At 68.8% G+C, this 24,911-nt stretch overlaps 8 protein-coding genes across 8 annotated transcripts; 6 read left to right on the top strand and 2 right to left on the bottom strand.

Moving 5' to 3' along the window:
- The first annotated feature begins 4,860 nt into the window (after nucleotides 1-4,860).
- V1510DRAFT_416268 (uncharacterized protein) lies at nucleotides 4,861-6,165 on the top strand. Its single transcript, XM_066933730.1, has one exon. It carries the CDS (start codon nucleotides 5,317-5,319, stop codon nucleotides 5,728-5,730), a length of 414 nt encoding a protein of 137 aa, XP_066789215.1. The 5' UTR covers nucleotides 4,861-5,316; the 3' UTR covers nucleotides 5,731-6,165.
- Nucleotides 6,166-9,719: 3,554 nt separating this feature from the next.
- On the top strand, nucleotides 9,720-11,336 carry V1510DRAFT_364703 (kinase-like domain-containing protein; the record flags this gene model as incomplete). The annotated part of the gene is made up of 3 exons (XM_066931201.1): nucleotides 9,720-10,477; nucleotides 10,558-10,708; nucleotides 10,785-11,336. Coding segments are annotated over 3 exons (1,461 nt in total), but the record flags the coding sequence as incomplete, so codon positions are not given.
- Nucleotides 11,337-11,759: 423 nt separating this feature from the next.
- Nucleotides 11,760-13,385, top strand: V1510DRAFT_416259 (uncharacterized protein). The gene has a single exon (XM_066933729.1). It carries the CDS (start codon nucleotides 11,937-11,939, stop codon nucleotides 13,233-13,235), a length of 1,299 nt encoding a protein of 432 aa, XP_066789213.1. The 5' UTR covers nucleotides 11,760-11,936; the 3' UTR covers nucleotides 13,236-13,385.
- V1510DRAFT_416258 (Brix domain-containing protein) lies at nucleotides 13,386-14,353 on the top strand. Its single transcript, XM_066933728.1, has one exon. It carries the CDS (start codon nucleotides 13,396-13,398, stop codon nucleotides 14,308-14,310), a length of 915 nt encoding a protein of 304 aa, XP_066789212.1. The 5' UTR covers nucleotides 13,386-13,395; the 3' UTR covers nucleotides 14,311-14,353.
- Nucleotides 14,354-14,961: 608 nt separating this feature from the next.
- On the bottom strand, nucleotides 14,962-19,226 carry V1510DRAFT_448195 (uncharacterized protein). Its single transcript, XM_066935769.1, has 2 exons — nucleotides 19,082-19,226; nucleotides 14,962-18,780 (listed from the first exon to the last, which is right to left on the bottom strand). Exons 1-2 carry the CDS (start codon nucleotides 19,104-19,106, stop codon nucleotides 15,008-15,010), a joined length of 3,798 nt encoding a protein of 1,265 aa, XP_066789211.1. The 5' UTR covers nucleotides 19,107-19,226; the 3' UTR covers nucleotides 14,962-15,007.
- Nucleotides 19,227-19,622: 396 nt separating this feature from the next.
- V1510DRAFT_393845 (uncharacterized protein) lies at nucleotides 19,623-21,125 on the top strand (the record flags this gene model as incomplete). The annotated part of the gene is made up of 4 exons (XM_066931835.1): nucleotides 19,623-19,773; nucleotides 19,804-20,141; nucleotides 20,173-20,210; nucleotides 20,242-21,125. The coding sequence occupies exons 2-4, from the start codon at nucleotides 19,804-19,806 to the stop codon at nucleotides 21,123-21,125; spliced, it is 1,260 nt and encodes a 419-aa protein (XP_066789210.1). The 5' UTR covers nucleotides 19,623-19,773.
- A 493-nt stretch (nucleotides 21,126-21,618) lies between these two features.
- On the top strand, nucleotides 21,619-23,531 carry V1510DRAFT_416250 (Alpha/Beta hydrolase protein). Its single transcript, XM_066933727.1, has 2 exons — nucleotides 21,619-21,870; nucleotides 21,928-23,531. The coding sequence occupies exons 1-2, from the start codon at nucleotides 21,849-21,851 to the stop codon at nucleotides 23,331-23,333; spliced, it is 1,428 nt and encodes a 475-aa protein (XP_066789209.1). The 5' UTR covers nucleotides 21,619-21,848; the 3' UTR covers nucleotides 23,334-23,531.
- On the bottom strand, nucleotides 23,473-24,275 carry V1510DRAFT_416249 (uncharacterized protein). The gene has a single exon (XM_066933726.1). It carries the CDS (start codon nucleotides 24,217-24,219, stop codon nucleotides 23,545-23,547), a length of 675 nt encoding a protein of 224 aa, XP_066789208.1. The 5' UTR covers nucleotides 24,220-24,275; the 3' UTR covers nucleotides 23,473-23,544.
- Between the last annotated feature and the right edge of the window lie 636 nt (nucleotides 24,276-24,911).

Raw genomic sequence — 24,911 nt, 5'->3', positions numbered from 1 at the left:
TGGCGATGGCGCAATCGCGGAACCGGGGAACGGTGCGCCGCACGGCCTGCGGCGCTGCTGCGGCGCTACTGCGGCTCGAGTCACAGGCCAGCCGCACTAGGTGCGGCTCACAAACCCAATCTATCGCGAGTCCGCGCGCGGGCCCGCACGCGCCCTAGCCCTCGACCTGGCCGGGCGACCGGCGCCACGGCTGCGGCGCCGCCGCGGCGGCGCCGTGGCAGGGCGGGAGGCGGCCTGGGCGGACTCGTGGCCCTTGGCGCCGAACACCCATCGGCACATTCCGGCGGCGGCGGCGGCGGCGGCGGCGGCGGCAGGGCGCCGACGGCGGCCGAAAGCTGGCAGCAGCAACGCCACAAGTGTGCGCACAGCCTCGGCATGGTCCGGCAGTCACGTCAACGTAGCGGGCGATGACCGATCACAGGTTTGGGCGGGCGTATGCATGCGCGTAGGCGCGGGAGCGGGTGCGGACGGGGCCTCCGGTGCGGACAGCCGCGGACGAACGACCGGCCGACGGGCAGTAGCAGACAACGAAAGCACACGGGCACCATCGCCTGCGCCGCCGCCTGTGCCGGCCCCACCGCCGGTCGGGTGTCTGCGCGGATCGTCGCTGTCAGGCATGAGTCGCCAGCCCAGCCATGGTCCGCCATGGCGACGCCGCGGCTGCACAACGGCCCGTAGCGGCTCGTCCGCCGCCACAGCACGCGGTCTGGAAGCGGCGCCATGGCGGCGCCGGGTCAGCCGCTTACTCATGGCGGGCAGGACCAATCAGGGGTAAGGATCGACGGGGCCGCGGCCGTCGGCGTTGTCCGAGCGATCTCCTAGATCGTATCGCACGGCCACGAAGGCCGTGCACGTCGCGCCAACACCAGCCCGGCGCACGACAGTCCGTTCGCAGACGGCTACGGTCGGCGGGCGGCCGTCGCGCGCCGGCGCCAAGCGCGGCGCGAGCCCATTTGGAGACTCACCCCGCCGCGACGGCTGCCGCAGCCCGGGTGGCGCCGCCGCGGCGGCCGCCGGCCGCGGCGGCAACGGCGTCGGGCCGGCCGTGCCATGGCCCTGATCCAGCGGCACATCCGAGGCGCCGCGGCCGCGAACACGGCGGGCGCGGCGGGCTGCGGACACGCGGACGCGGACGCAGCGGTGTGTTCTGAAAATTGGCTTATCAGGGAAGGCGATTTCCCCATAGCGGCTAGCGGCGTGTTCTGTACACTCTTGTGCAAACGCGCTGCACGCTAGCCGAGTGACGCTTAGACCGTTCGTGGCTTGATGCAATCAGGCCAACTGCTCCTTATCAGTCCGCTCGAGTCACGGCCCGATGATAGCCGCCGCATAGCCGGCAGCGAGTCAGGTCGCGACGGCTGGCATGACAGGCAGCCCGACAGCGCGAGAGCGCGGCATGCGCGTACAGCGGGGATGCCGGACGCCGCGGCCGGCGGTGTGGCAGGGGCGGGCACGGACGCCGCGGCGGGGTGCGGCGGTGCGTGGCCCAGCCGCCAGTGCGGCGGCTGCTGGACTATGAGCGCCACGGGATCTGGCAGCTGCGGCGCGTCATCAGGTCTGGGCGAGCCGCTGGGTGCCTGTGGAGGCCATTAGCCGGCCGCCTAGCCCCACCCTCCTGTGGCGGTCATATGGCTCTAATCAAGGCTGTCCGATTCGCTCGTTGATGGTGGTGGCGTCCCGGTCATTGCTTATCGGCGGTACGTGGGGGCACAAAGGCTTGTGGCTAGGGCCGCGGCTGGGCGTGTCGGCGCGACGGCCTGGACCCAGCGCCTGGTAACGCGGCCGCCGGTGTGCGCCGGCCGGGTCCCGTAGCCGCTGCGGTGGGCCCCGGAGGGGCAGGGACAGGCCGTCTGGTGGCCGGCCAGACGGCAGCTGCAGGCCCGTGACTACGGCAGAGGTTCGCTTGCGGAGCACGCGCTGACGGACGACAGGCTGGTGGCGTCCGCAAGGACATCCCGGAGTCGGTCCGAGCCTGGTGACTCTCTGGCCTGCTAGCGGGTGGAAGGCGCTAGTCCCAGTACGGTGGCGTTCCCTCAGCGCTGTGCTATCAGGCGAGCTAGCCTCACTCGGTCGAGCGCGGCCACCGTCCGCTGATATCGCGCGCTCGTTTAACCTATGTGGCTTTCGTGGCGCTGGCTAAATCTTTGGCGCACACGCATCCAGAGTCCACACGCGCCAGGCTTATCCGGCGTCCCCGCGCGATTCCGCACTGGGGTGGCCCGCCAGTAGCCCGTCGACGGCTTCTGCCGGCAGGCCACTTCGGGCGTGCCGAGGGTGCTGCGAGCCGGTGGCCCAGAAACGGCGGGCTAGACCGGTTTGCCAGGCCGCAACCGTAGGCGCACTGGTGTCCGGCGTCCCGGGCGTACGCACCCGCGCCCACAGGCCGGTTGGCGTAGCCGGACACAACCGGGCGCACGCGGGCGTATGCTAAAACGCCACGCAGGACGTCAGAGTCCACAGGCCCACCGGGCGGCAAGCCTCAGATGTCAAGTGGCCCTGCGGCGAGGCGTCGCGGAGTGCGTTAGCCCGCGGACGCGGTTCCCAAAGCGGAGGGTATGCGCACGTCCGGGCTAGTGGGCACCCGTATACGTTAGGCCCGGAGTGCGCTAGCGGCGGGGTGGGTGTTTCCGCGCGAGTCCCGATAGGGGCGCAGGAGACAATTGCGGGAGGAACGATAAGGTTTATGGGTCCTGTTATCTGGAACTGGCCAGTCCTGGATAGGCAGGCGTTTGTTCATGTTAGGGTTTTTCGCCAACAGCCGGTGTTATCGCCCGCGTACGTCCGTACCGGATCGGCGGCTATGCGCGCGAAAACAGCCGGCAGGAGGCGGCGGTGGGCACGGACGGATGTGGGCGGCAGGCTGCGGGCCGGTGGTGCGGCCAACCGGGCGGCTGGTGGTTAGAGCGCGGAGGCAAGGACGCGGACGCAGGCGCGTGCAGACACGCGCAGCCCGCGCGCGGTGGCGGCATCGGTGCGTGGAAAACGGGTGCCGGCACTCGCCGGGTGCACGGCCGGTGCGGGCCCGCGGCGGATCGGCCGGGCCGGCACGCACTGGCGGCGAATCGGGGTCGGCGGCGGCGGATCGGAGCTGGCTCGCTGCGGCGGGACCGCGCGCCGCCACCGCGGCCGGCGCGCGGGCCCCAGCCGGCGACAGCTGTCGGCTGTTCCGCCGGGCAGGCCGCGCGCTGCGCCCTGCATGCTGCGGCGCGCCGGTGGGTGCGCCCGCCGTGGCGGCGGCTGCGCCAGGTTCGGCCCAAGGAACGGGCGTAGAACGACCGGCAGAAGCCCGTCCGATCGATCGGGCGGCGCAGGCGGCCGCACGAGGCAAGGCGCTGCGACGCCCGCTACCGCAGCCCCGTCGCGGGCTGTGCCTTGCCGTCTGGGTAGGTACGCCGCGCCGCCACATGGGCACTAACGGACGCAGATAGTAAGTGGTTGCGCGCGCTGGACTGAATCTGACCCTGGGCCGTCGCCAGATACGCCGCAGCCGCCGCCATGCAGCCGCCATGCAGCGCCTGGCACCCACTGCCAGCCGCCGGCACGTCGCGGCAGGCGCCACGCCCACCGGCGGTCGTGACCGCCGCCCGCGTGCGCTCGCAGACGCCGTCGCCCGCTGTGGCTGCCGCCGCTGCTGTCGGCTGCCGGCGGGCACGCGCCGCCCCCGCGCCGCCCGGAACGACCTGCCATCACTGCCGCGCCACGCCACGCGCCCAGCCGCCCGGGAACACGCCACAGCCCGTACGGACGTCGGCGGGCTCGTACACGGACCTAGCCCGCGCCCGGCTGCCGCGCTTCCGTACCGTTCCAGCCGCCTGCAGCGGCCTGCAGCAGCCATGCATGCGCCTGCAGACGCCCGCATGCGCCCGCGTCTGCACGCGCGCTGCTGCAGCCACCGCTACGGCTACCGCGTGCATGGTTTTGGCAGGCCCACGCCCCTTCATATTCTGCGAATGATGATTCCTCGACTATGATTCTTTCATTTCCGTGCTGCCGGTTTAGGTTTGCGACTATTCGCCAGCTCCGTCAAATAGACTTTTACGCTTGGCTCGATTAATCTGAGCGCACGCCGGACTGGGGCCCGGCAGGCTGGCAGGCTAGGCCGCGCCCGCACCGGACAAATACCCGTTCGCTCGTCCAGATTGACCAGCGCGACGGTCTAGGACAGGTAGGGCCGGCTAGGGCCAAACTAGGCGCTGGCTCACGGCCGTCTGTGCCTCGCTTTGTCTACTCGTGATATCTCGGGGGCGTTTTCTGTTATCTTCGCACAGAACCTTAAGCCCGAGCGATAGTAAATTATTAAACAGAGTACGGCAGGCGGGCATAGCTAGTCGCAATATCGGTCGGCCGTACATGTATACTCACTATCGGAAGCTTCGTATCTATCGGCCGTATTCTATCGTAGTTGGTGCGGGCGCCGGGCGCACGCATAATATATATGGGATGGATTATCCTGCGAAACAGGTTGTCCTGTCCACACGCACAGCGCAGGCCAACCCTACAAGCCTAGACAAGATGACTTCCATATATCCGGAGCACCGCGACGCGGTGTCGTTTTCGGACATGCTGTCGACACGGCCTGGCGGCGGCCACGTCCTGCCGGGGATCGCGGGCGGGATGGTGGCGGACGTCGGACAGGCCGCCCGGCCGCGTCTGCGGCCGGATAGCCTGCCGTCGATTCCGCAGTTCATGGCGGGCTCGCGCAAGCTGCCGGCGGCGGGCCCGCCGGGCGCGGCGACCCCTCACCGTGACTACGGCCGCGAGTACGACTACCGGCCGTCGTCGACGACGTCTTCTCCGTCGTCGTCGACGGGCTCGTCCAACATGGTTTACCCCCAGCAGCAGGCGCAGTACGGTGACGCGGGCGCGCGACCGGTGCCCATTGGGGCCGGCGCGGGCGCGGCCCCGGGCGTGCTCTCGCCGGGCGCGGGCTCGGCGCCGTCGTCGTTGTCGTCGCTGTCGTCGGCAGCCTCGGCGGCCTCGGCGCCGCCCAACTACGGCGGCTACCAGGATCAATACGTGGACGACAACCGGTACTACCAGGACCCCTATGCGGCAGCCGCGTACAGCACGGCTGCGCGCAACCCGGCGCCACCGGCGCCGGAGTATGACGCCGCCAACCGCTACGAGTACCGCTACGGCGCATACAAGTCTCCGCGGCTCTCGACCTCGTCGTCGACGTCGTCCTTCTCGTCTATCCCCTCGCCGCCCTCAGCCGGCTACCCCGCCGGCGGCCCGGTGCCGCTCTACCCGGCGCCCCAGCACTCACCTGCCCACGGCCACCCGCACTACCATCACGCTCCGCAATACCAGCAGGCCATGCCCTCGCCGCACGCCCCGCACGTCTCTCAGTCGGCCGCGCCGCTCCACCACCTCCAGCAGCCGTACCCGATGCGCCACGACCGTATGCTCGACCCGATGCAATACCAGCAGCCGCTGCACCCGCACCAGCAGCAGCTCCAGCAGCAGCTTCAACAGCAGCAGCAGATGAAGTACAACCGGCCATTCCGGTGCGAGAAGTGCATGCAGAGCTTCTCGCGGAATCACGACCTCAAGCGCCACGAGCGCATCCACCTCGACGTCAAGCCGTTCCCGTGCCCGTCGTGCGAAAAGTCCTTCTCGCGCAAGGACGCGCTCAAGCGTCACGCGCTTGTCAAGGGCTGCCGCATCCTCGGCAACAATGGCTCTCCGCGGGGCAAGAAGAAGATGCGTCTCAAAGGCGACAAGCTCTAGAGCGCCGAGACTCGATTTTACATACTTTCATCTGTTCATAGACAAGGGGTCGTTACATTGTGGTTTTTGGTTGTTGATGGTTTTTGTTTTATCATACATGTTCGTTCGGCTGCCGCCGACTCTCATCTGCGCGCACGCGCCTCGCCCATGTGGGTCCTCGGTTCTTTGCTTTTCGATTGCTTTTGACGAATGTACGTTTGGGTCGGTTGGAGTTTAGAATGTATTCTTAATCTTTTGGTGTATTGTTACATAGACTATGTATATTGTGTTATACTTACTTTCTGTTAAATATACAGCGGTTGCGCGCTTTTACAACCGTACAATGCGAGCGATAGCACTGGTCGGCACCCTGGCGGGCTGGCCGTGCAAAGCCTGGGGTCGCGGCCCGGGCGGCGGGCTGTTGGCGGGCCGCTGCTGACATGTGGCGTCGACCAGGCCGGGGCGGGCTGGCAGGCTGCAGCGACCTGCAGTGGTCTGCGGCCCGACGTGCACGTCTGCGGCCCCAACGCCCACGGAAACGCCGCGGCGCCTGCGCGCGGTCGGCTGCGCAGGCGGACGTGGCCACCGCCGTGGCGGGCGGGACCGTGGCGGAGCCGCAGTGGACCGGCGTGAGTCACCTGCGTGTGATCCCTAGGATAGCGCCAGGCGCTGGCGTGGCTGACGCCCGCGGGCCGCTTGCGGGGCCTGCACAGATGCAGCATACGCGCGACAGTGTCTGCAGCACCTGACGCGCCCGACGTACTGCGCTTCTAGCTGCTTCGGGGGCTAGGTGCAGGTGAGCGGGTACGGCTGGTGGGAGGCGACGTGGCGGTGCAGAACGCACGGTCTTGCATCAGTCTGTGCAGAGGCGCAGCCGCGCGGGCGGCGGCCGCCGGCGGGCGCGACCAGTCGATAGGCCGAACGGCAGCCGCCGCTGCGGCAGACGTGCGGTCGAGGTCTCGCGAGCCCAGCCACTAGTCCGTCTCCACTGTCCACTACGGTACGCGCGGCGTCAGCCTGCATCGCCAGCCTGCGAGTGGGTGCGTCCCCCGGCCACCCCGAACGCCCCGCCGGCTGCTCACGCGGCATTAAGACGTCCGGCGGATGCACCCGGCTGAGTGCCCGGAGCAGGCCTGATTTGGCGGTCGCCTGGACGGAGCGCTCCGATAAGGCGCGCGGCAGTTCCGACCACGGTAGAATGTGGTCTGGCGCGCTGGGAGGGTGTAGATGCCGTAGTAGCCGCCCGGGCGAGCCGCAGCCTATCGTGCGGCGCGGCACGGCTGGCCGTGGCGCTGGCTGTGGCGCTGGCCGTGCGGCGTGCGAACGCACCTTGCGATTGCGCCCGCCAATAGATCTACCAAGGGGGGGACGCGCCTACGAGGAGAGGGGGATGCGCCGAGCCTGTGAGGAGCCCGTGAGGGAGCCCACCAGCAGGGAGCCCACCCGGAGACCCCACCAGGGACTCAGGGAGCATACAGGGAGGACGAGAGCCTATGTTAAGCCCGAAGGGCAACCCCCATTTGCCAACTCCCCTGGGCCACTGAAGAGGCCACGAGCCCGGTAGGGGTCGCCCAGGCGCGGTCCGCGGAGGTCGTCCTGGCCACTTATCGCTGGGGGCTCGCCAAAGGTAGCGGCGGTCGTAGGCTAGACCGCTGGGCTGGTGCTCCGCCGGGTGTCGCGACTGGTGCCGGCAAGGCTATCGCGGGCGCAGGTCGGCCGGCCGGGAATCGTGACCGGAAGCCCGGAGGGGAACCAGCAGGGCGGACCCGCCAATGGCGCTGGCCGCGCAATTGGTGCCCGCCGACAGGCGGCCGGCAACCAACAGCCTGGCGCATGGATCAGTATTCCAGGCGGTTCAGGGGCTCCGCGCCGGTCCAGCGTCGTCATCTCAATGAAACCGGTGCCCGCTCTGGGCACGGCGGCACATTCCAGTTCGGCGCCGGCTAGCACGGTGGGCGTTCCCACAGGCTGTCGGACAGCGGACGGCAGCTGCCACTTGGCCCGCCAGGCCGTCTGCGGTGACATGCCATCGCGCTTCGCCCAACGCGAGCAGGTCCACGAGACGTCTAGCCCACGCTCAGGGAGATCGCGCCATTCCCGAGTCAGGCGCATGCGTCCTGCAGCCCGCTAGGCTGTGCGAGGCAATCAGACACACTTGTGTGTCGTTCCGAGCGTGCACTAGGCTGCTACCGGCTGGCGCATTCCACTGTCTCGTGCTCATTTAATTACCTGTCCACCTATTCGCCCTATTCGCGGACCTGGGCTACGTCAGGCCGCGCCAAGCCGGCGGCCGGCCAGGCGCTGCCGCACCCGCGCGCGTCCGCGCCGCCCGAGTCTCGCCCGCGCTGCCGCGCGCATGAGCCGCACGCGGTGGAGCGGCGCCAGCGACAACGCGCGCGGGGACCGTGCCGCGCGGGAATGTGCAGCCTGCCGGCGATCGTCTGGCGCCTATCGGGCGCCCTATGGCGTTGTAGTCCAACGCAGGCAGCCGGCCGGCCGCAAGCCACGACTGGCCCCCTGCCATTGCGACGTCTGTGCGAACGCGGCGAACACGGACTGGGTCCGCGGACCTTCGGTCCGGGTCCGTCATCGCCCGCCCCCAACCCGCCGTGCTGGGTCCGAACCGCGCTCTTGGCTCCACCACCGCCGCACACTCCTGGCCATGCGTGCCCCTCCAGCCGCAGCTGCATGGGCGGCTGTGCGCGCAGCGCGCCCCATACCAATGCACGTCGCGCCGATCGTCTCGCAACCCGCTTGATAGCCCGCGTCCGCGCCAAGTAGTATCCACCAGCATGGCGCCGGCGCTCGCTCACGGGCCGGCTTACCCCCAGCCACCTGCCTTCCACCTGCCCCAATTGCGCTGTCCGTTTACCGGCCACTGCCGCCGCCGCTGGCGAAGCCGCCCAGCCCGCCCGCGCGCACACTCGCTGGCTATCCACCGGCCGCCTACTGCCCTGCCCATCCCGCGCACTTCCGCGTCCCGTAGCCCGGCCGCAGCCGTCGCCTGCCGTCGCCGCCGTTGCCCGCCAGCTGGTTTGCTGGCCCGCGCAGCCACTGTTTACCGTACTATTGACGTCCTTCCTGTTTGGGCCTCGCGCCAGCAGAAGCGACAACAAACAAACACGGTCCACTAACAAGCTGTCCGAAAATTATGCACAGCAAGGGCAGTGGGCACAAACCACAACACCAAAATCCAGACATCACCAGCAAAAAAATCTAAGGATTTCGTCTGTTCTTCCTCAATGGTGCTCCACTAGATCGACTCCTCGCACCGGACCCTCGGCCATTCGTTTCTTTTTTGTTTATCGTACCCGTCCGACTGACGGCGACTTACACTCGTTCTTTCCTTTTGTCGCGTCCGTCGTTTTGTTGTTTCTGTTCCGTGTTTGATTCCGTTTGTTCTTTAACCCAGTCGTTCATTCCAGCCGGCCATCCGCCGCCGATCGTCTTTCCCGCCGGTAATTCCGGCCAGTCTTTCTTTGCGATCGTGCGCCAGCACCGGCAGTGCCGGTATATCGCGCCAGAGTCCGGTCGAGCGCAGCCCCGCGTTTGTCATGCCGCCGCGCCCGCAGGCATCCCGCGCCAGCGTCCTCGGCGAGATCTCGCCCAACAAGGTCGACGGGCGGCCGTACGCCAAGAGTACGGTACACGTCGAGCACACGCTCGACGACGAGTGGACGCCGCGCGTGCGCACGGCCGACCGCCGGTCGTCGACCGCGAGCGCCACCCTGCGGCACCACCACCACCACCATCACCACCATCACCACCATCACCACCACCACCACCACTCGAGCGAGGACGAGCAGGTCCAGGCGTACAGCCGCGCGCAGAGCCGACAGGGCGCGTCCGACCACCGGCTAGACGAGCCGGAGCGCGTGGCGGCGGCAAGCCCCGTGCGCGTGCCACCTAGCCCTGTACGCGAGGCGCACCGCCGCTCTTACGCGCGCGTGTCTGCGGCAGGATCCCCGTCGACCGTGGCTGCCGACCTTGCCGCCGCCGTTTCGCACGACATGGACCACCGCCAGACCCACGAACGAGCGCGGGCCGAGCGCCCGTCGACGCAGCAGACCGACCGGGACGAGCACCGGCTGAGTCGCGGCACCAGCCGCACGGCGAGCCGCGCGACCAGCCGTGCCCAGAGCCGCGCGCAGAGCAGTGCGCAGGGCAGCGTGCAGAGCAGCGCTGCCCACGGCAGCGTCCACGGCAGCGTCCACTCGGGCGCGCACTCGAACGCCAGCGTCCACGCGGCCGACCGTGCGGCCGCCGCAGAGCACCCCACGCCCCAGAAGGCGAGCAAGCGCGAGTCGGAGATTTCGACGATCTCGTCGTCGTCGTCCACCAACGGCCGCCACCATAAGACCAACGTCGGTCCCTGGCGCCTCGGCCGCACGCTCGGCCGCGGCTCGTCTGGCCGCGTCCGGCTGGCCAAGCACTCGAGCACCGGCAAGCTCGCGGCCGTCAAAATCGTGCCCAAGGCGGCCGCCGACGCCAAGAAGGCCAGCGGCAAAAAGGGCCGCGACGCGGCCGGGCTGCCCTACGGCATCGAGCGCGAGGTGATCATCATGAAGCTGATCGAGCACCCCAACGTCATGGGTCTCTACGACGTGTGGGAAAACCGCGGCGAGCTCTACCTCGTGCTCGAGTACGTCGAGGGCGGCGAGCTTTTCGACTACCTCATCAAGAAGGGCCGTCTGGACGAGAAAGAGGCCGTGCACTATTTTCGGCAAATCATCTGGGGAGTCGACTACTGCCACCAGTTTAACATATGGTAAGCCAGCTGGCGCGGGTAGTGTTTCGCAATTGGCGCGCTGCCAGCCGCCCGGCGCGTGGACGCGGCTAACCGCGCAGCCACCGTGACCTGAAACCCGAGAACCTGCTGCTGGACAAGCACCACAACATCAAGATCGCCGACTTTGGCATGGCCGCGCTCGAGGCGTCCGACAAGCTGCTGGAGACGTCCTGCGGGTCGCCGCACTACGCCAGCCCGGAGATCGTCGCTGTAAGTTCGCTTCCCCTTTTTGCGCTCGGCTATTAGCTTTGTGACCCGCGCGCCTGTGGGCTCGCTGACTCGACAGGGCAAGAACTATCACGGGTCGTCTAGCGACATCTGGTCGTGCGGCGTGATCCTGTTTGCGCTCCTGACCGGCCACCTGCCGTTCGACGACGACAACATCCGCGACCTGCTCATGAAGGTCCAGGCCGGCCGGTTCCAGATGCCGCCGGAGCTGTCGTTCCATGCCAAGGACCTGATCTGGCGGATCCTCAAGACCAACCCCGAGGAGCGCATCACGACGACGCAGATCCTCGACCACCCGCTGCTCCAGAAGTACCCGCCCGAGGTTGCGCCAGACCTGGCCGCGCTGGCGTCGCGCAGGGACAGCCCGATAGAGTCGATCGAGGACATCGACATGGAGATTGTCAAGAACCTACAGACGCTGTGGCACGGCGAGAAGCGCGAGAGCATGGTGCGCAAGCTGCTGTCGGACGAGTCGTGCCAGGAGAAGACGTTCTACCACCTGCTGATGAAGTACCGGCACGACCATCTGGACGACCACCCGGACGACGCGGCGACGGTGCCGACGATGAAGAAGACGCTGTCGTCGTCGCAGCTGTCGATCAAGTCGACGCGGTCGCGCAAGCACCAGCACAAGAAGAGCGCGTCGCGCGGGTCGACGATCTCGGCGAGCTCGAGCTACCGGCGTGGTGTGGACTTCTCGCACGTGCGCAAGCGCGCACAGCACTCGCGGTCGGCGTCGTCGTCGTCGCACGAGCTGCCCAAGATCGCCGACCGCTACGTCGAGCCGCGCGAGCCGGCAACGCCGCCGGCGGCTGCGCTGCGGCCGGCCGACACGCCGGGCACAGCGTACACCGGCGAGGCGCAGGTGTCGCAGTTGGTCGCGGGTGCGCCGACAACGATCAACGTTCCCGGAAGCCCGCGCCGCGCTGCCGACGCCTACAGCGTGCGCTCAGCCAAGGAGGGCGCGTACGCACGCGCGGCCAGCGCGGCCGGCCAGCGCTCGGCCGCGGCCACGCCGGCGTTGACGGTGTGCGCCGATCCCGCCGACGAGATCGAGCAGGGCCGGCAGGTGTCCGCCGAGTTCGCGGCGTCGCTGTGCGACTTTGCGTTCAACAGCGGCACGCCTGACCGCGAGACGCACGCCGAAACGCGCGTGGTGTCGGACGCAACCAACCTGACAGAGCACACGGTCGTCACGACGACGACGTCGATGCTGCTGCCCGAGTGTCCCACGCCGGGGCCGCTCGAGTTTGCGTTTGCGCCGTACGATCTGGCCGGGCCCGCCCCGAGCTCGTACACGGACGAGTGGGTCAAGCAGGAGGCCGAGAAGTACTACGGCTCGACGATAGTGACCAGCTCGTCGACGGGCCTGCCCTCGATCGAGGAGGAGCACCGGTTCCTGGACGCGGTCGAGGACACCGGCGCGGAGTTCGCACGCCAGATGGAGCGGTTCCTCGGCCCGTCGCCGGTGCTGACGCTGCACTCGGCCGACGCCGACGGCCGCTGGCAGACGCCAGTGCACCTGGGCCTGCCCGAGTACCCGTCCAAGCTCCAGATCTCGGGCATTGTCGACTCGGACAGCTTCTTCAACCTGTCGCCGACGACGCCGACGTCGCCAGGCTTTCCGAGCGGCCGGCCGCGGTCGTCGACGGGCACGGTGGTGCGGCGGCCGCCGGCGCCGCGGCTGCCGGCGCCGTACGAGCCGACGACGCGGACGACGTCGACACAGGGCTCGGCAACGACCACTGCGTCGGTCTTTGACCGGCAGTACGACGGCAGCGTCTCGGAGTACGCGAGCCGGCCGTCGCTGGTGAAGACGTCGGTGCCGGGGACGCCCGTGTCGGTTGTGGCCGACAGCTACGCGAGTGGCCGCAGCCCGCTGCGCGTGGCCAGCGCGCGCGGCGATCTGATGCAGCACCCTGGTGCGCAGCTGCACGAGACGCCAGCCATCAACCACCGGCAATCGCTGCTCAGCCTGGACCGGCGGCAGTCGATGATGTCGGTCGGCCTGCACGGCTACGACGAGGCCGACTACGAGGACGTCGAGGACGAGCCGTACGCGCCCGTGCCGCCGGCGCATACGACGCCGGTGTACCACGCCGTCACGTCGCCGCCAACGCCGCCGGAGCCACAGCTGGTGCGCAAGCGGTCGCTGTTCCGGCGGGTGGCGTCACCGGCGCTGGAGCTGCCGTCGCTGCTGTCGAGCAGCGGCCACCGGTCGAGCAGCAAGCTGCAGCGCAAGAGCTCGGTGATGTCCGAGAAGGGCCGCGACAGCCGGGCCGTCCAGGCGGCGCCCGCGGCGCCGCCGGCGCCGTCGCCGCACCCCCACCCCGGGGTGCCTCAGGGGCTCGCGGCCAGGCAGCCCGCGGCCAAGACGGTGTCGTTCGGCCCCGTCGAGGACAAGCCCAAGAAGCGGTCGCTCAAGAGCGCGCAGAAGCTCAAGACGGAGAAGCGCAAGAACGGCCAGAAGCAGAGCTGGCTGGCCAAGATGCTGCGGAGCATCATGTAGGCGCGTGCGCCTTTTTGGAATAATTTTGGACGTCCAATGTACTCTTAGTCGCTCGTTACCCGGTGTAATAGTTGGGAGTTGGCGGCCGGGTAACCGGCCGGGTAACTACCCCTGAATCCGAAGTTTTCTCCCGCAAAAATTTTCTCCGGATCACCACACCATGGCCAGCCTCTACAGAGCCCTCTCGGGCACCAAGCGCAAGGCCGCGGACGAGGCCGAGCCCGTCGACGCGACCAAGTTCCTCAACCGGCAGCGCGTGCTCGTGATCTCGTCGCGCGGAACCACGTTCCGCCAGCGGCACCTGATCAACGACCTGACGGCGATGCTGCCGCACGGCAAGAAGGACTCCAAGCTCGACACCAAGTCCAAGCTGTTCTACCTCAACGAGCTGGCGGAGCTGCACAACTGCAACAACGTGCTCTACTTTGAGAGCCGCAAGAAGCAGGACCTGTACATGTACGTGGCCAAGGCGCCGAACGGGCCGACGGCCAAGTTCCACGTCCAGAACCTGCACACGATGGACGAGCTCAACTTCACGGGCAACTCGCTCAAGGGCTCGCGCCCGATCCTGTCGTTCGACAAGACGTTTGACGAGAGCCCGCACAACGCGCTTGTGAAGGAGCTGCTGCTGCACACCTTTGGCGTGCCCAAGGGCGCGCGCAAGAGCAAGCCGTTTGTGGACCACGTCGTGGCCGTGTCGCTCGTCGACAACAAGGTCTGGTTCCGCAGCTACCAGATCATGGAGTCGATCGACTCGGCCACCAAGGACGCCGCGGGCGACGGCTCCACGAAGCGCCACGCCGAGAAGAAGCTGTCGCTGCTCGAGATCGGCCCGCGCTTCGTCATGACGCTCATCACCATCTTCGAGGGCTCGTTCTCGGGTGCCGTCATCTACGAGAACAAGGAGTACGTGTCGCCGAACACGATCCGCGCCCAGCTCAAGTTCAAGAAGGCCGACGAGCGCCGCAAGCGCGCGGAGCAGGCCGAGGCGCGCAAGGTCCGGGCCACCCTTGTCTCGAACGACCGCCACACGCGCGGCGACCACCCGCTGTCGAACGCGGCGCTCTTCAAGTGATGCTGGTCAGATGTATGATAGCAATGCACGCGTTGGCAGATCAGCCGCACGCCGTGCGGCGCAACGCCGCCTCGTAGCTGTAGCGCCTGTGCACGCGCCCCCGGCGGCGCTCTGCCGGGCTGCTGGCCGGGTGTTTTGTCAGCCGCGCAGAATGCGGCTGCCTGCATCGCCCAAGTGCGCGAGCCTCCGGCGGCGACTCCGTCGAGGGTGGGGGCCCTGCGGGCCGCTATGTGAGCCGCATGGCGTGCGGCATATAGCCGCATGCTCTGCTGCAGCGCAACTGAGATGGCTCAGACGCCGATCTGCCCGCAGAGCAGGCACTTTCAACGGAGTCGCCGCCGGAGGCTCGCGCGCTTCGGCGACGTACGCAGCCGCATTCTGCGGCTATATGCCGCATTCTGTGCGGCATATAGCCGCGCCTTCGGAGCGAATTGTCCGACAGATCTGCCCGCAGGCCGACCACTCTCAACGAAGTCGCCGCCGGAGACCGGCGTGCTTTGGCAGAGTACGCAGCCGCGCAGCGGCTATATGCCGCACAGCGTGCGGCATATAGCCGCGCCTCCCCAGCACATCGCCCGGCAGATCTGCCCGCAGGGCAGCCACCCTCGACGGAGTCGCCGCCGGAGGCTCGTCCATCGTCCGCTGCGCGAGCAATAGGCACAAAACAAGTAGATTAAAACTACAAACAAAAAGTCTCTTAGAAGCTCAGGGAGCTCTCAAAATCGGCAAACGAGTCGTCAAACTTCTGGCCATTGGACGGCTTGGCAGGGGCGGGCTTGGCCGAGCCGACCTTGGCGTCGACAAGGCCGGTGAAGGCGGACTCGAAGTCGTCAAACATGGAGGAGTTGAGGCCGTCGGCGCGCGCCTTCTTGTCGTCGTCGGTCATGGGCGACTTGGCAGGCACGGGCGGAGCGGTGGCGAGCGCGGGCTCGATGTCGGCCGAGGTCGACGGCGGGGTGACGAGGGGGACGTTGGGCGGGAACGCGGTCGGGGAGGCCGGCACGTCCATGTCGAGGGTGCCGGAGGCGCCGGCGGAGGAGACCGGGCCGGAAGGCGCCGTCGTGAAGGACGTGAAGACGTCCGCGAACGAGTCCTCGGCGAGCGGCGCGACCGTCGGCTTGGTCTGGGCGGTCGAGGTCAGTGTGGCCGCGCCGGACGGGCTCTTGGCCACAAAGTCGTCGCCGAACGAGTACTCGGGCTTGGGGGTGGCCTCCTTGGCCGAGGAGGCCTCCTCGTAGACCTCGTCGTCGGTCGTGGTGTCGTCGTCGATGTCGAGGTCCTCGATCGGCGGGAACTCGGACTTGAACTTGTGCTCGGGCGACGCCGCCGAGATCTCGTTGAGCGACGCAAACTTGGGCTTGTCGGACACAGGCGACGCCGACGCCGACGGGAAGCCGAGGTCGGCAAAGACCGCGTCAAAGTCGGCCTTGGTGCCGGTGAACTGCTTGGGCACGGCGTCGGGCGCAGCGGCCTTGTCGGCGTCGTGGGCCTCGACCGGCGCGACGGTCACGTCCGCGGCCGACAGCGTGTCGGCCGAGTCGGCCTCGGGCTCGGGGTCGAACGCGCCCGGGATGTGGAACCGGGGCGTGACGGTGTCGGCGGTGGTGGCGCTGGACGGCGAGGCGTCGTCGGCGGCGGCCGCGGCCCGCTGCTCCTCGTGGTGCTCCTCCATGTCGCGGATGTCCTTCTCGCGGTCGCCAGACTCGTCCGAGCCCTCGGACGCGGTGATGGCCGACGGCGACGCGGTCGAGCCGCTGTTGACGGGCGTGTCCGGGCGCGAGAGGCCGTCGCGGATCGACTCGGGCGCGTTGTTCTGGACGGAGGACGAGATCGACTCGACGTCGGCGCGCGCGAGCGCGCCCACGCCGAACGAGCCGGCAGCCATGTTGTTGACCAGGTTGGTCGCGGTCGTCGCGGTCGTCGTGGTGGTGGCCGGCGACGCCGTGAACGCGCCCTCGGACTCGTCGTCGTCGTCCGACGCGGCCGGCGGCGGGTCCGCGCGCTCGGCCGGCGCCGGCGGCGTGGCCTCGGCCGCAAACACGCCGTCGTACAGCGCGCGCTGGCCCTCCTCCGGCGCCGGCGACGACGGCGACGAGAACCGGAACGGGTTCGAGTCCGCGCGCTGCATGTACTCGGGCTCGGCGTCCAGAGCGCGGGCCGGCGCGTCGTCGTAGCTGTTCGCGGCCTCGATCGCGGCCGCGATCGCGGCCGCCTCGGCGCCCGCGGCCTCGGCCTCAGCCAGAACCTGCTGCAGCTGCGACGCGAGCTTCTCCTTCTCGGCCTCGATCGTGGCCAGTTGCTTCTTGTTGATGGCCACGATGCCCTTCTGCTGGCGCGCGTCCTTCTCGGCCTTGTCCAGCGCGGCCGTCAGCTGGCCCTGGCTGTCCTGGACCTGGCTGATCTTCTCCTTGAGCGCGGCGTTCTCGGCCTGGTCGGCCTGCAGGCGCATGGCCAGGTCCTGGTAGTTGGCCTGGGCGCTGTGGAGGCTGGCCTCGAGCGTGGAGTACTCCTGCCGGAGCTGGTTGGTCTCGGCCGTCGACGCCGTGAGCTGCTGCTCGACCGTCTGGACCTTCTGGACCTCGGTCTGGTAGTGCGTCTTGAGCTGGCCCAGCTTGGCCGTGATGTCGTGCTTGATGGCAACCATCTTGTTGAGCTCGTTCTCGGCGCGGGCGCGCTTTTCCTTGAGCGCCTGCGTCTGCGTCGTCAGCGACGAGATCTGGTTGGAGATGTTGCCGAGCTCCATGGACTCGGCCGAGATCCGCTTGACGATGTCGTTGTGCTCCGAGAGCAGGTCGCGCTGGCCGGTCGACATGGCCGACTGGAACGGCGCCGGCGGCGGCGAGAACGGCTTGGGGAAGCCGGCGGGGACGGCGGCGGCGGCGGCGGGCGTGGACGCGGCGGAGCGGGGCGCGGACGAGGTCGGCGCGGCCGAGACGGGCGCGGAGACCGGGACCGAGCCGGGGGCTGAGCCAGGGATCGAGCCGGGGACCGAGCCAGTCGCCGAGCCCATCTCGGGCGAGACCGGGCTGGCAGCCGCCGGCGGCGACACCGACTGCTGGATCGCCTGGCCAAACGCCGACGACGGCACGAACGAGCGCACGCCGCCCGCGGTCAGCTGCGGCGACAGCGCGGTCGGCTCGGCCGGCGCCGCGGCAGCCACCGGCTCGGCCGCCGGCTCGGCCGTGAACGCGCCGTCGTCGAGGCCAAACAGGTCGTCCAGCGCGGACGCGCTCTTGACGGGCTCCGCGGCGGCCGGCGCCGGCTCCGGCGCAGGCACCGGCACCGGCGCCGGCGCAGCACCCTGAACGCCAAAAAACACCGGGTTCGGGCCCGGCGGCGCCGCCGTCGTGATGCCCGGCACGCCGCCCGGCATGGTTGCGTACGACGCCGGGCCGGTCGGCTGCGTCGCCAGCGCGTTCGGCCGGAACGACGGCGGGACCAGGCTCGGCGGCAGCGCCGACGGCAGCGGCTTGCCCAGCAGCTTCTGCTGGACCAGGTACATGGCCACCGCAAACTCGTCGCGCGAGAGCTCGCCCGAGTTGCGGATGTCCGACAGGTCCCAGATCTGCGCCAGCACGTCGTCCGGCAGCTTGGACGTCATGAAGAACGGCACGGCCACGTCGCCGCCGATCGTGCCCTTGCGCTCCACGTCGACCGTCGCAAAGATCTTGTCAAAGTGCTCCTTCTGCACGGCCGTGATCGCCCAGTCGTCCGGCCCGGTCGCCGCCGGCTGCTGCAGCGGCGGCGAGCCCAGCGACGGGCTGCCCGTGTACTGGCGCGGGACCGGCTGCGCGCGCTGGGGCCCGGTCGTCTGCGCCCGCATGGTGCCGGAGCGCGACAGGCTGCGCGTGCCCGAGCCCGAGCCGCGCGCCGACGCGTACAGCGCCGGCGGCACGATCGCCGGCAGCGTCTCGAGCGTGCCGTTGAGCGTGCACTGGATGAGGTGCATGGCAATGATGAACTCGGTCAGGTCCAGCGACCCGCGGCGCTGCGTGTCGGCGAGGTTCCAGATCTGGCCCAGCACCTCGTTCGGCAGCCGCGCGCGCAGGAAGATCTCCTTGGCCTGGTCGCCCTGGAGCACCGGGGCCCCGCCCGTCGAGCTCTCGAAGAGCTGGACGAACCGGGCCCGGTCGGACGAGTTGAGCGACGGCACGCGCGCCTGCGTGCGCCGGTTCTCGAACCGGGGGAGCGGGCCGGCCACGAACGCCAGGTCCGGCGTCAGCCGGGCGCCGGCCTGGACGTGGCCGATCAGCCGGAGGGCGATGGCGAAGCCGGAAAACGTCAGGAAACCGTTGTTCTGGTCGTCCGCGGCCTGCCAGATCCGCCCGAGCATCAGCGGCTGTAGGCCGGACCGGTCAAAGAGCGTGCGCACGACCTCGCCGGTGACGACGCCGAGGTTTTCGTTGTCGAGCGACTTGAAAAGGTCGCCAAACAGGCTCTTTTCGTCGGCCGTGAGGTCCAGCTTGGGCCCTGGGGGTCAGCGCTGGTCGAGGGGCGCGCGGGGGGCCGGATGGACGCGCGCGGGCGCTGCCGGCCGCGCTGCCGACGGATGCCGGGCGATTGGCGCTGCTGCCGGTGAAGCCGGCGCCGCCGCACGGATCGGCAGACGGCGCCCGACGGCGGCCGGCCGCGCGCGGTGGCCACCGCACGCCGCAACCGCCGCCGCCGCCGCCGCCGCCGCCGCCTGCGCACGCCGCGTCCACCGGCCGCTGGGCGGTGGCTCCAGAGGCCGCGTCAGAGGCCGCCGGCGCCTCCGCCACTATGTACTCACCCTCCGCGGTCTGTGTGTCGGCCATGGTGCCGATCGTCGTGCGGTTATCAATCCTATCGGCAGACACGTGCAATCCAGCAGGCGGCCGTCGAAGCACGAATCTGGTCTATCTGCGGCGGCAGTGGTGGCAGGGATTGAGGGGAGGTTGCGGAGACGGGCGAATTATGGGTGCGGCGTGAAACAAACACGTCACGTGACGAAAACAACGACGCGCCGCACGGCGTGCGGCGCGGCGGCGCCCGCGCGGCCGCGCGACCGCAGACCGCGCGCTGCTTGGCCGGCGCAGCGCAGCGGCCGCGCCGCGCCGCGACAGGCCGCCGCGCTGCCGCTGCAGCCCCGGGCCGGTGCCGCGCGCCCTCGCCGCCGCGCAATTGCTCGAACAGCGCCGCACGCGGCAACAACGACGGACAATGAGCATGGCCAACGTGCAGCGCCGCCGTGGCCAGGCCGGCGCGGCCCGCGCTCTCCCGGCCAGCCGCGCCGGCCAGGACGGCATCGGTGCCGCCGGCCGCGTGCGCATCGCGTGCCCGCCGGGCGCCTGCGCGATTCCGACCGTTTCGATATCGGCGGTCGGCGCAAGGAACGAAAGTCAAATTGCAAATAGACCGGCGATAAATTGGATCGCGCGGCTGGCAGCCGGCTGCCTCTGCCAGCAGACGCATCCCAGGGACCAGGCGTACGCGTAACGAAAGGTGGGTGAGCGGCGGACGCGCTGACGGCAGATGAGAACCGCTAGACTGTTGCAGACAGTCGTCGCCGTGGCCGCGGCCGCGCGCAGCGCCATGGCGGCCGCCGAGCCCGCCGGGCGCATGTACGAGCCGCTGCAGGAGGGCATGTCGGTGGCGCCGCGGCACATCCTCGAGGAGCGCAACGACTGGTTCTACTACAACCTGCCGTTCCCCGACTGGCTGCGCGAGAAGACGGGCCTGCACGCGTGGCCCGGGCTGGACGCGCCGTTCGTGGGCATGCACGACATCGACCTGTCGGGGATCCCGGCCGGGCCGCAGTACACGCAGGACTCGTGCTGGCTGGCCGAGCACCTGTGCTCGTTCGACTGCCAGTAAGTGTGGGCGCGACCGCGCTGACCGCAGCCGCTGCGTGGGCCCCCACGACATCCGGCACTGCGACCGTAAGTGGGCGCGCGGGCGCGCTGACGGCAGGCCTCGTCCAGACGTTCGATGACGGCCCGACCCAGCACTCGCAGATGCTGATCGACCACATGAGCACGACCGGCCAGCGCAGCACGTTCTTCGTGCTGGGCGTGCAGATGGCCATGTACCCCAACATCCTGCGCGACATGCACGCGCGCGGGCACCTGCTGGCGTCGCACACGTGGGGCCACAAGTACCTGCCGAGCCTGTCGAACGAGCAGGTGGCGGCGCAGCTCATGTGGTCGATGTGGATCATGAACGCGACCATCGGCGTCATCCCGACGTTCTACCGGCCGCCGTTCGGCGGCACCGACAACCGGATCCGCGCAATTGCGCAGCGCCTGGGCCTGGTTGCGGTCGTGTGGAACCTGGACTCGAACGACTGGCGGCTGAACGACTACTCGCGCAGCGAGTGGGAGATCTACCAGCAGATCCACGAGTGGAAGAACTCGGGCGTCACCGGCATCCTGCTGGAGCACGACTCGACCCACCAGACGGCGCACGCCGGCATCGAGATCAGCAAGATCCTGGGCCCGCACCAGTTCACCGTGGCCGAGTGCAACGGCCTGAACCTGCCGTGGTACCAGAGCATGCCGAGCAACTGGCCGGCCAACATGCGCGGCCACGGCCACCACTTCACGATCGGCAAGGCCGCCCACGGCGCGGGCTCGCCGGCGGCGCCGACCGAGTTCGAGGCGGCGGCTGCGGCGGTGCTGGACGGCGAGCTGTCGGCGGACGACGCCGCGTTCGAGCACGAGGTGGCCGACGAGTCGGCGGCGGACGACGAGGCCGAGCCGCCGGAGCAGCACGAGCTGCCGAAGCCGGGGCCGACGCAGTCGGGCGCGGCGAAGCCGGGCGCCGGCCGCGAGCGCCCGCACAAGGCGCACAACTAGGATAGCATGAATAGAGAGGGGTGCGCGAGCCGCAGACCGTGCGGCGCGAGCCGCACGCCGTGCGGCGCTGCCGGGCCCGTGCGCGCGTACTCAGCCGCACGCCGCGCGGCGCCGTTTGAGCCGCACGTCGTGCGGCTCAGCCCCGGCCCGCAGTCCGCGGCCCGCCCGGCGGCCGCGCCGCGGTGGCCGGATCCCGCGCGCACGCGCTCGCGCCGCGCGGTGCCATTTCATCGCCGCTCAGCGCGCTCCGCACACGGCCGCCGCTCGATCATCGCCGCCGCTCGATCATCGCCGCCGCCGCTGTCCCGGCCCGCCGCGCCGCCGTCCGCCGCCGTCGCCCGTAGCCCTCTGCGTCGTCCCGGCGCGGTCTCGACGTCGTCGTGACGCGGTCTCGGCGTCGTCGTGACTCTTGTTTTTAGTGTCCCCAAGCGGTGTTACTCATATTTACAAACTTCAGACCGACCGGGAAGCCAAATCCCAACCCAAAATTTTTAAAAAGCCCTCTGCCGCAGCAAACGCAGCAACAACGGCCATCTCTCGTCCTCCGACCGAGATCTCACGGATTCCAGGGCCACACGTGTGCTCCACGGGCGCGGCTTCGAGTGCGTTGAAAGCATAGAGGCGCCAACGGTCGCACGACAGAACTAGAGCGCGGACTGGATTGAGATCCACGCGCAGACCAACGGCAGCGACGCAACGCAGGCAGCAAGCCGCAGACCAAGCATGGCGACCAAAAGCCCCTACGGTAGGTGTGAGCACGTGGCGGGCGCGGGGCAGCGCGCGGGCAGAGCTGACGGCGCAGAGCGCGTTACCGCGCAGCCCGAGAATCCGTTCTCGTCAATTGTGTCGAACCAGCAGATAGCCATTGTGACCGAGTACACGCTCGAGTCGGGGTACACGCTGCGCAAGTTCCCGGTGGCGTACAAGACGTGGGGCCAGCTGAACGCCGAGGGCACGAACGCGATGGTCATCTGCCACGCGCTGACGGGATCGGCCGACGTGAGCGACTGGTGGGGCCCGCTGATCGGCGCCGGCCGGGCGTTCGACACGTCGCGGTTCTTCGTGGTGTGCATGAACTCGCTGGGGTCGCCGTACGGGTCGGCGTCGCCGTGCACGATCAACTCCGAGACCGGGCAGATGTACGGGCCCGAGTTCCCGCTGGTGACGGTGCGCGACGACGTCAACATCCACCGGCTGATCCTGGACGACCTCGGCGTCAAGCAGATCGCGATCTGCATCGGCGGGTCGATGGGCGGGATGCTCGTGATGGAGTACGCGTTCTTCGGGCCGCAGTACGTGCGGGCGATCATCCCGCTGGCCACGTCCGCGCGGCACAGCGCGTGGTGCATCTCGTGGGGCGAGGCGCAGCGCCAGAGCATCTACTCGGACCCGAACTACGACGACGGGTACTACAGCTTCGACAACCCGCCGAGCAGCGGGCTGTCGGCGGCGCGGATGACCGCGCTGCTGACGTACCGGTCGCGCAACTCGTTCGAGCGCAAGTTCGGCCGCAACGTGCCGGACCCGGGCCGGCACCGCGGGGTGGCCACGCCCCAGCGCGAGCCGTCCAACCCGCGCGAGGCCAACTGGGCGGTCCACAACGACGGCTTCCGCCGCGGCAAGAAGCTGGCGCCGTCGCCCGACAGCACGCCCGGCAGCGCGCCCGGGAGCCCGACCAAGCTCGACAAGGCCGACAAGGGCGGGCTGTACACGGTCGCGTCGTCGTCGTCGCTCAACATCGCCCGCCGGCCGCAGACGTTCTTCACGGCGCAGAACTACCTGCGCTACCAGGGCGAGAAGTTCGTCCAGCGCTTCGACGCCAACTGCTACATCGCCATCACGCGCAAGCTCGACACGCACGACGTCTCGCGCGGCCGCGGCGACAACCTGGCCGAGTCGCTCGCGACCATCTCCCAGCCCGCGCTCGTCATCGGCATCGACTCGGACGGCCTGTTCACGTTCACCGAGCAGGAGGAGATGGCCACGTACATGCCCAACGCCCGGCTCGAGCGCATCCACTCCCAGGAGGGCCACGACGCGTTCCTGCTCGAGTTCGCCGAGATCAGCCGGTTCATGATCAACTTCATGCGCGAGCACCTGCCCGAGATCATGTCGGCCGACGGCGTCGAGGTCTCGGAGGAGGTCGAGGCCGTCACCAAGAGCAGCCTCGTCGGCGAGGCCGAGGTCGACAACATCACCAACTGGTAGTCGCAGCCTCTGCATTTTGAGTGTTTTTATCGTTTCTTTATTGCATGGCATTCTCCAACAGAATGCTTTAGATGTTGGTCATATCTCTCCTCCAACAGGGTGTATATTTACGTGATTTTTGTGTAAAAACAGTGTATAATCATTGGACGTCTTACATATTTTGTATTGGTTAAGTATTTTACAATGGAGTACCTGGCTATCCTACACCGGCCTACGCGGCCTTGCCCTTCTTTTTCTGCACCTCCTCCCACTCGCGGTCGATCTGCCAGCCCGCCTTGTAGTCCTCGCGCATGTGGAGGAACTTGCACGAGTCGCCGTAGCCGCAGAAGCCGGTCTGCTTGTAGTCCTTGCAGACGTCCGGCTGGTAGTCGACCACGACCGACGAGCGGATGTTGGTGGCCGCCTTCATGGGCCCGATCGGCTTCTGGAGCGACTCGCGCGGCGTGATGTACTTTTTGTAGTTGGCCGCGCCGGTGTAGACGCCGTCGGGCGCGGCCTCGCCGCTGGCGGGCTTCTTCTTGCCGAGGAGGTACTCGTCGTCGTAGATCGCCGACTGCTTGGTGACGTCGGACGTGTTTGTCAGCGCGGCCGAGCCCGTGCCGCCGTGCTCGACCTGGCCGATGTCGGCCATCTTCTTGGTCCCGGCGGAGCTGCTGGAGATGTTGTCGAGCAGGCCGCCGACCTTGCGGCGCTTGAGCGGCGCCTTGCGGACGGCGGCGGAGTCGCTGTCCGAGTCGCTGCCGGAGGAGCTGTCGTCGCTGGACGCGGCCTCCGGCGCCCGCTTCTTGTCGTCGTCGTCCGAGTCGGCCTTGCGGGCCCGCCGCCGGGCGTTGGCGAACCGCGACGCCGACGGCTTCTTGAAGAACGGGACGGTCTCGCTGGCCATGGTGAGATCGAACGGTTGGAGGACGAGCTGCACCGCCGCGAAGAAATGCGGCGCTGTGGCGCAGAGCAGGGTAATTACTAATCGGCTTCCATGGAACGTGCGGCTCGGCCGCATACAGCAACCGCTCGTGTGCCGCGGCAGACGTCCGGCGGCGTGTCAGGCGACCGGCGGCCGTGCCGCGCAGGACGCAGACGCATGCGCAGATCGCGCGGCCGATGGCGCAGACGCATGCAGCAGGCGTGCCTGCAGCCGGCTACAGAGCTACGGGGCCGCGGGCGGCCGTCCAGACGGCGACACGTTGCCGAACAGCCGGCGGCCACGCCAGCAGGGTCGTCCGTGCGCGCCGCGGCCCGCGCCGGAGCTGCCAGCAGTCTTCAGTTCACAACTCTCTTGATTCTCATGCGCAACGCTTAAGCAAGGCTGCGTGTTCAAATTTGGCTTTTGTGAAATCATCAGCAGACAGCTGGCCGACAGCGGCGCGTGCCGGACGGCACCGTCAGCTCGTCTCGCCGCCATACTCACCGACGTGGACGGCGACGGAACAAGATCCGCGGCGGCGAGGAAGGCCCCTGGCGATCGCCGGGTAAGGGCCAGGCGGCCAATGTCTGCGGGTGACCAAACCCTACACCGCGCACAAGGGGGGTAACCCTAAATGCGGACTATATAAGACTCGCGCAATTCCGCCTCTTCTC

Source organism: Dipodascopsis tothii, assembly GCF_038497935.1.
Source record: "Dipodascopsis tothii strain CBS 759.85 unplaced genomic scaffold V1510scaffold_13, whole genome shotgun sequence".
NCBI classification, from domain to species: domain Eukaryota; kingdom Fungi; phylum Ascomycota; class Lipomycetes; order Lipomycetales; family Lipomycetaceae; genus Neoaidaea; species Neoaidaea tothii.
The sequence above is the reverse complement of the archived record's forward strand: the minus strand, read 5'-3'. Positions and strand labels throughout refer to the sequence as shown.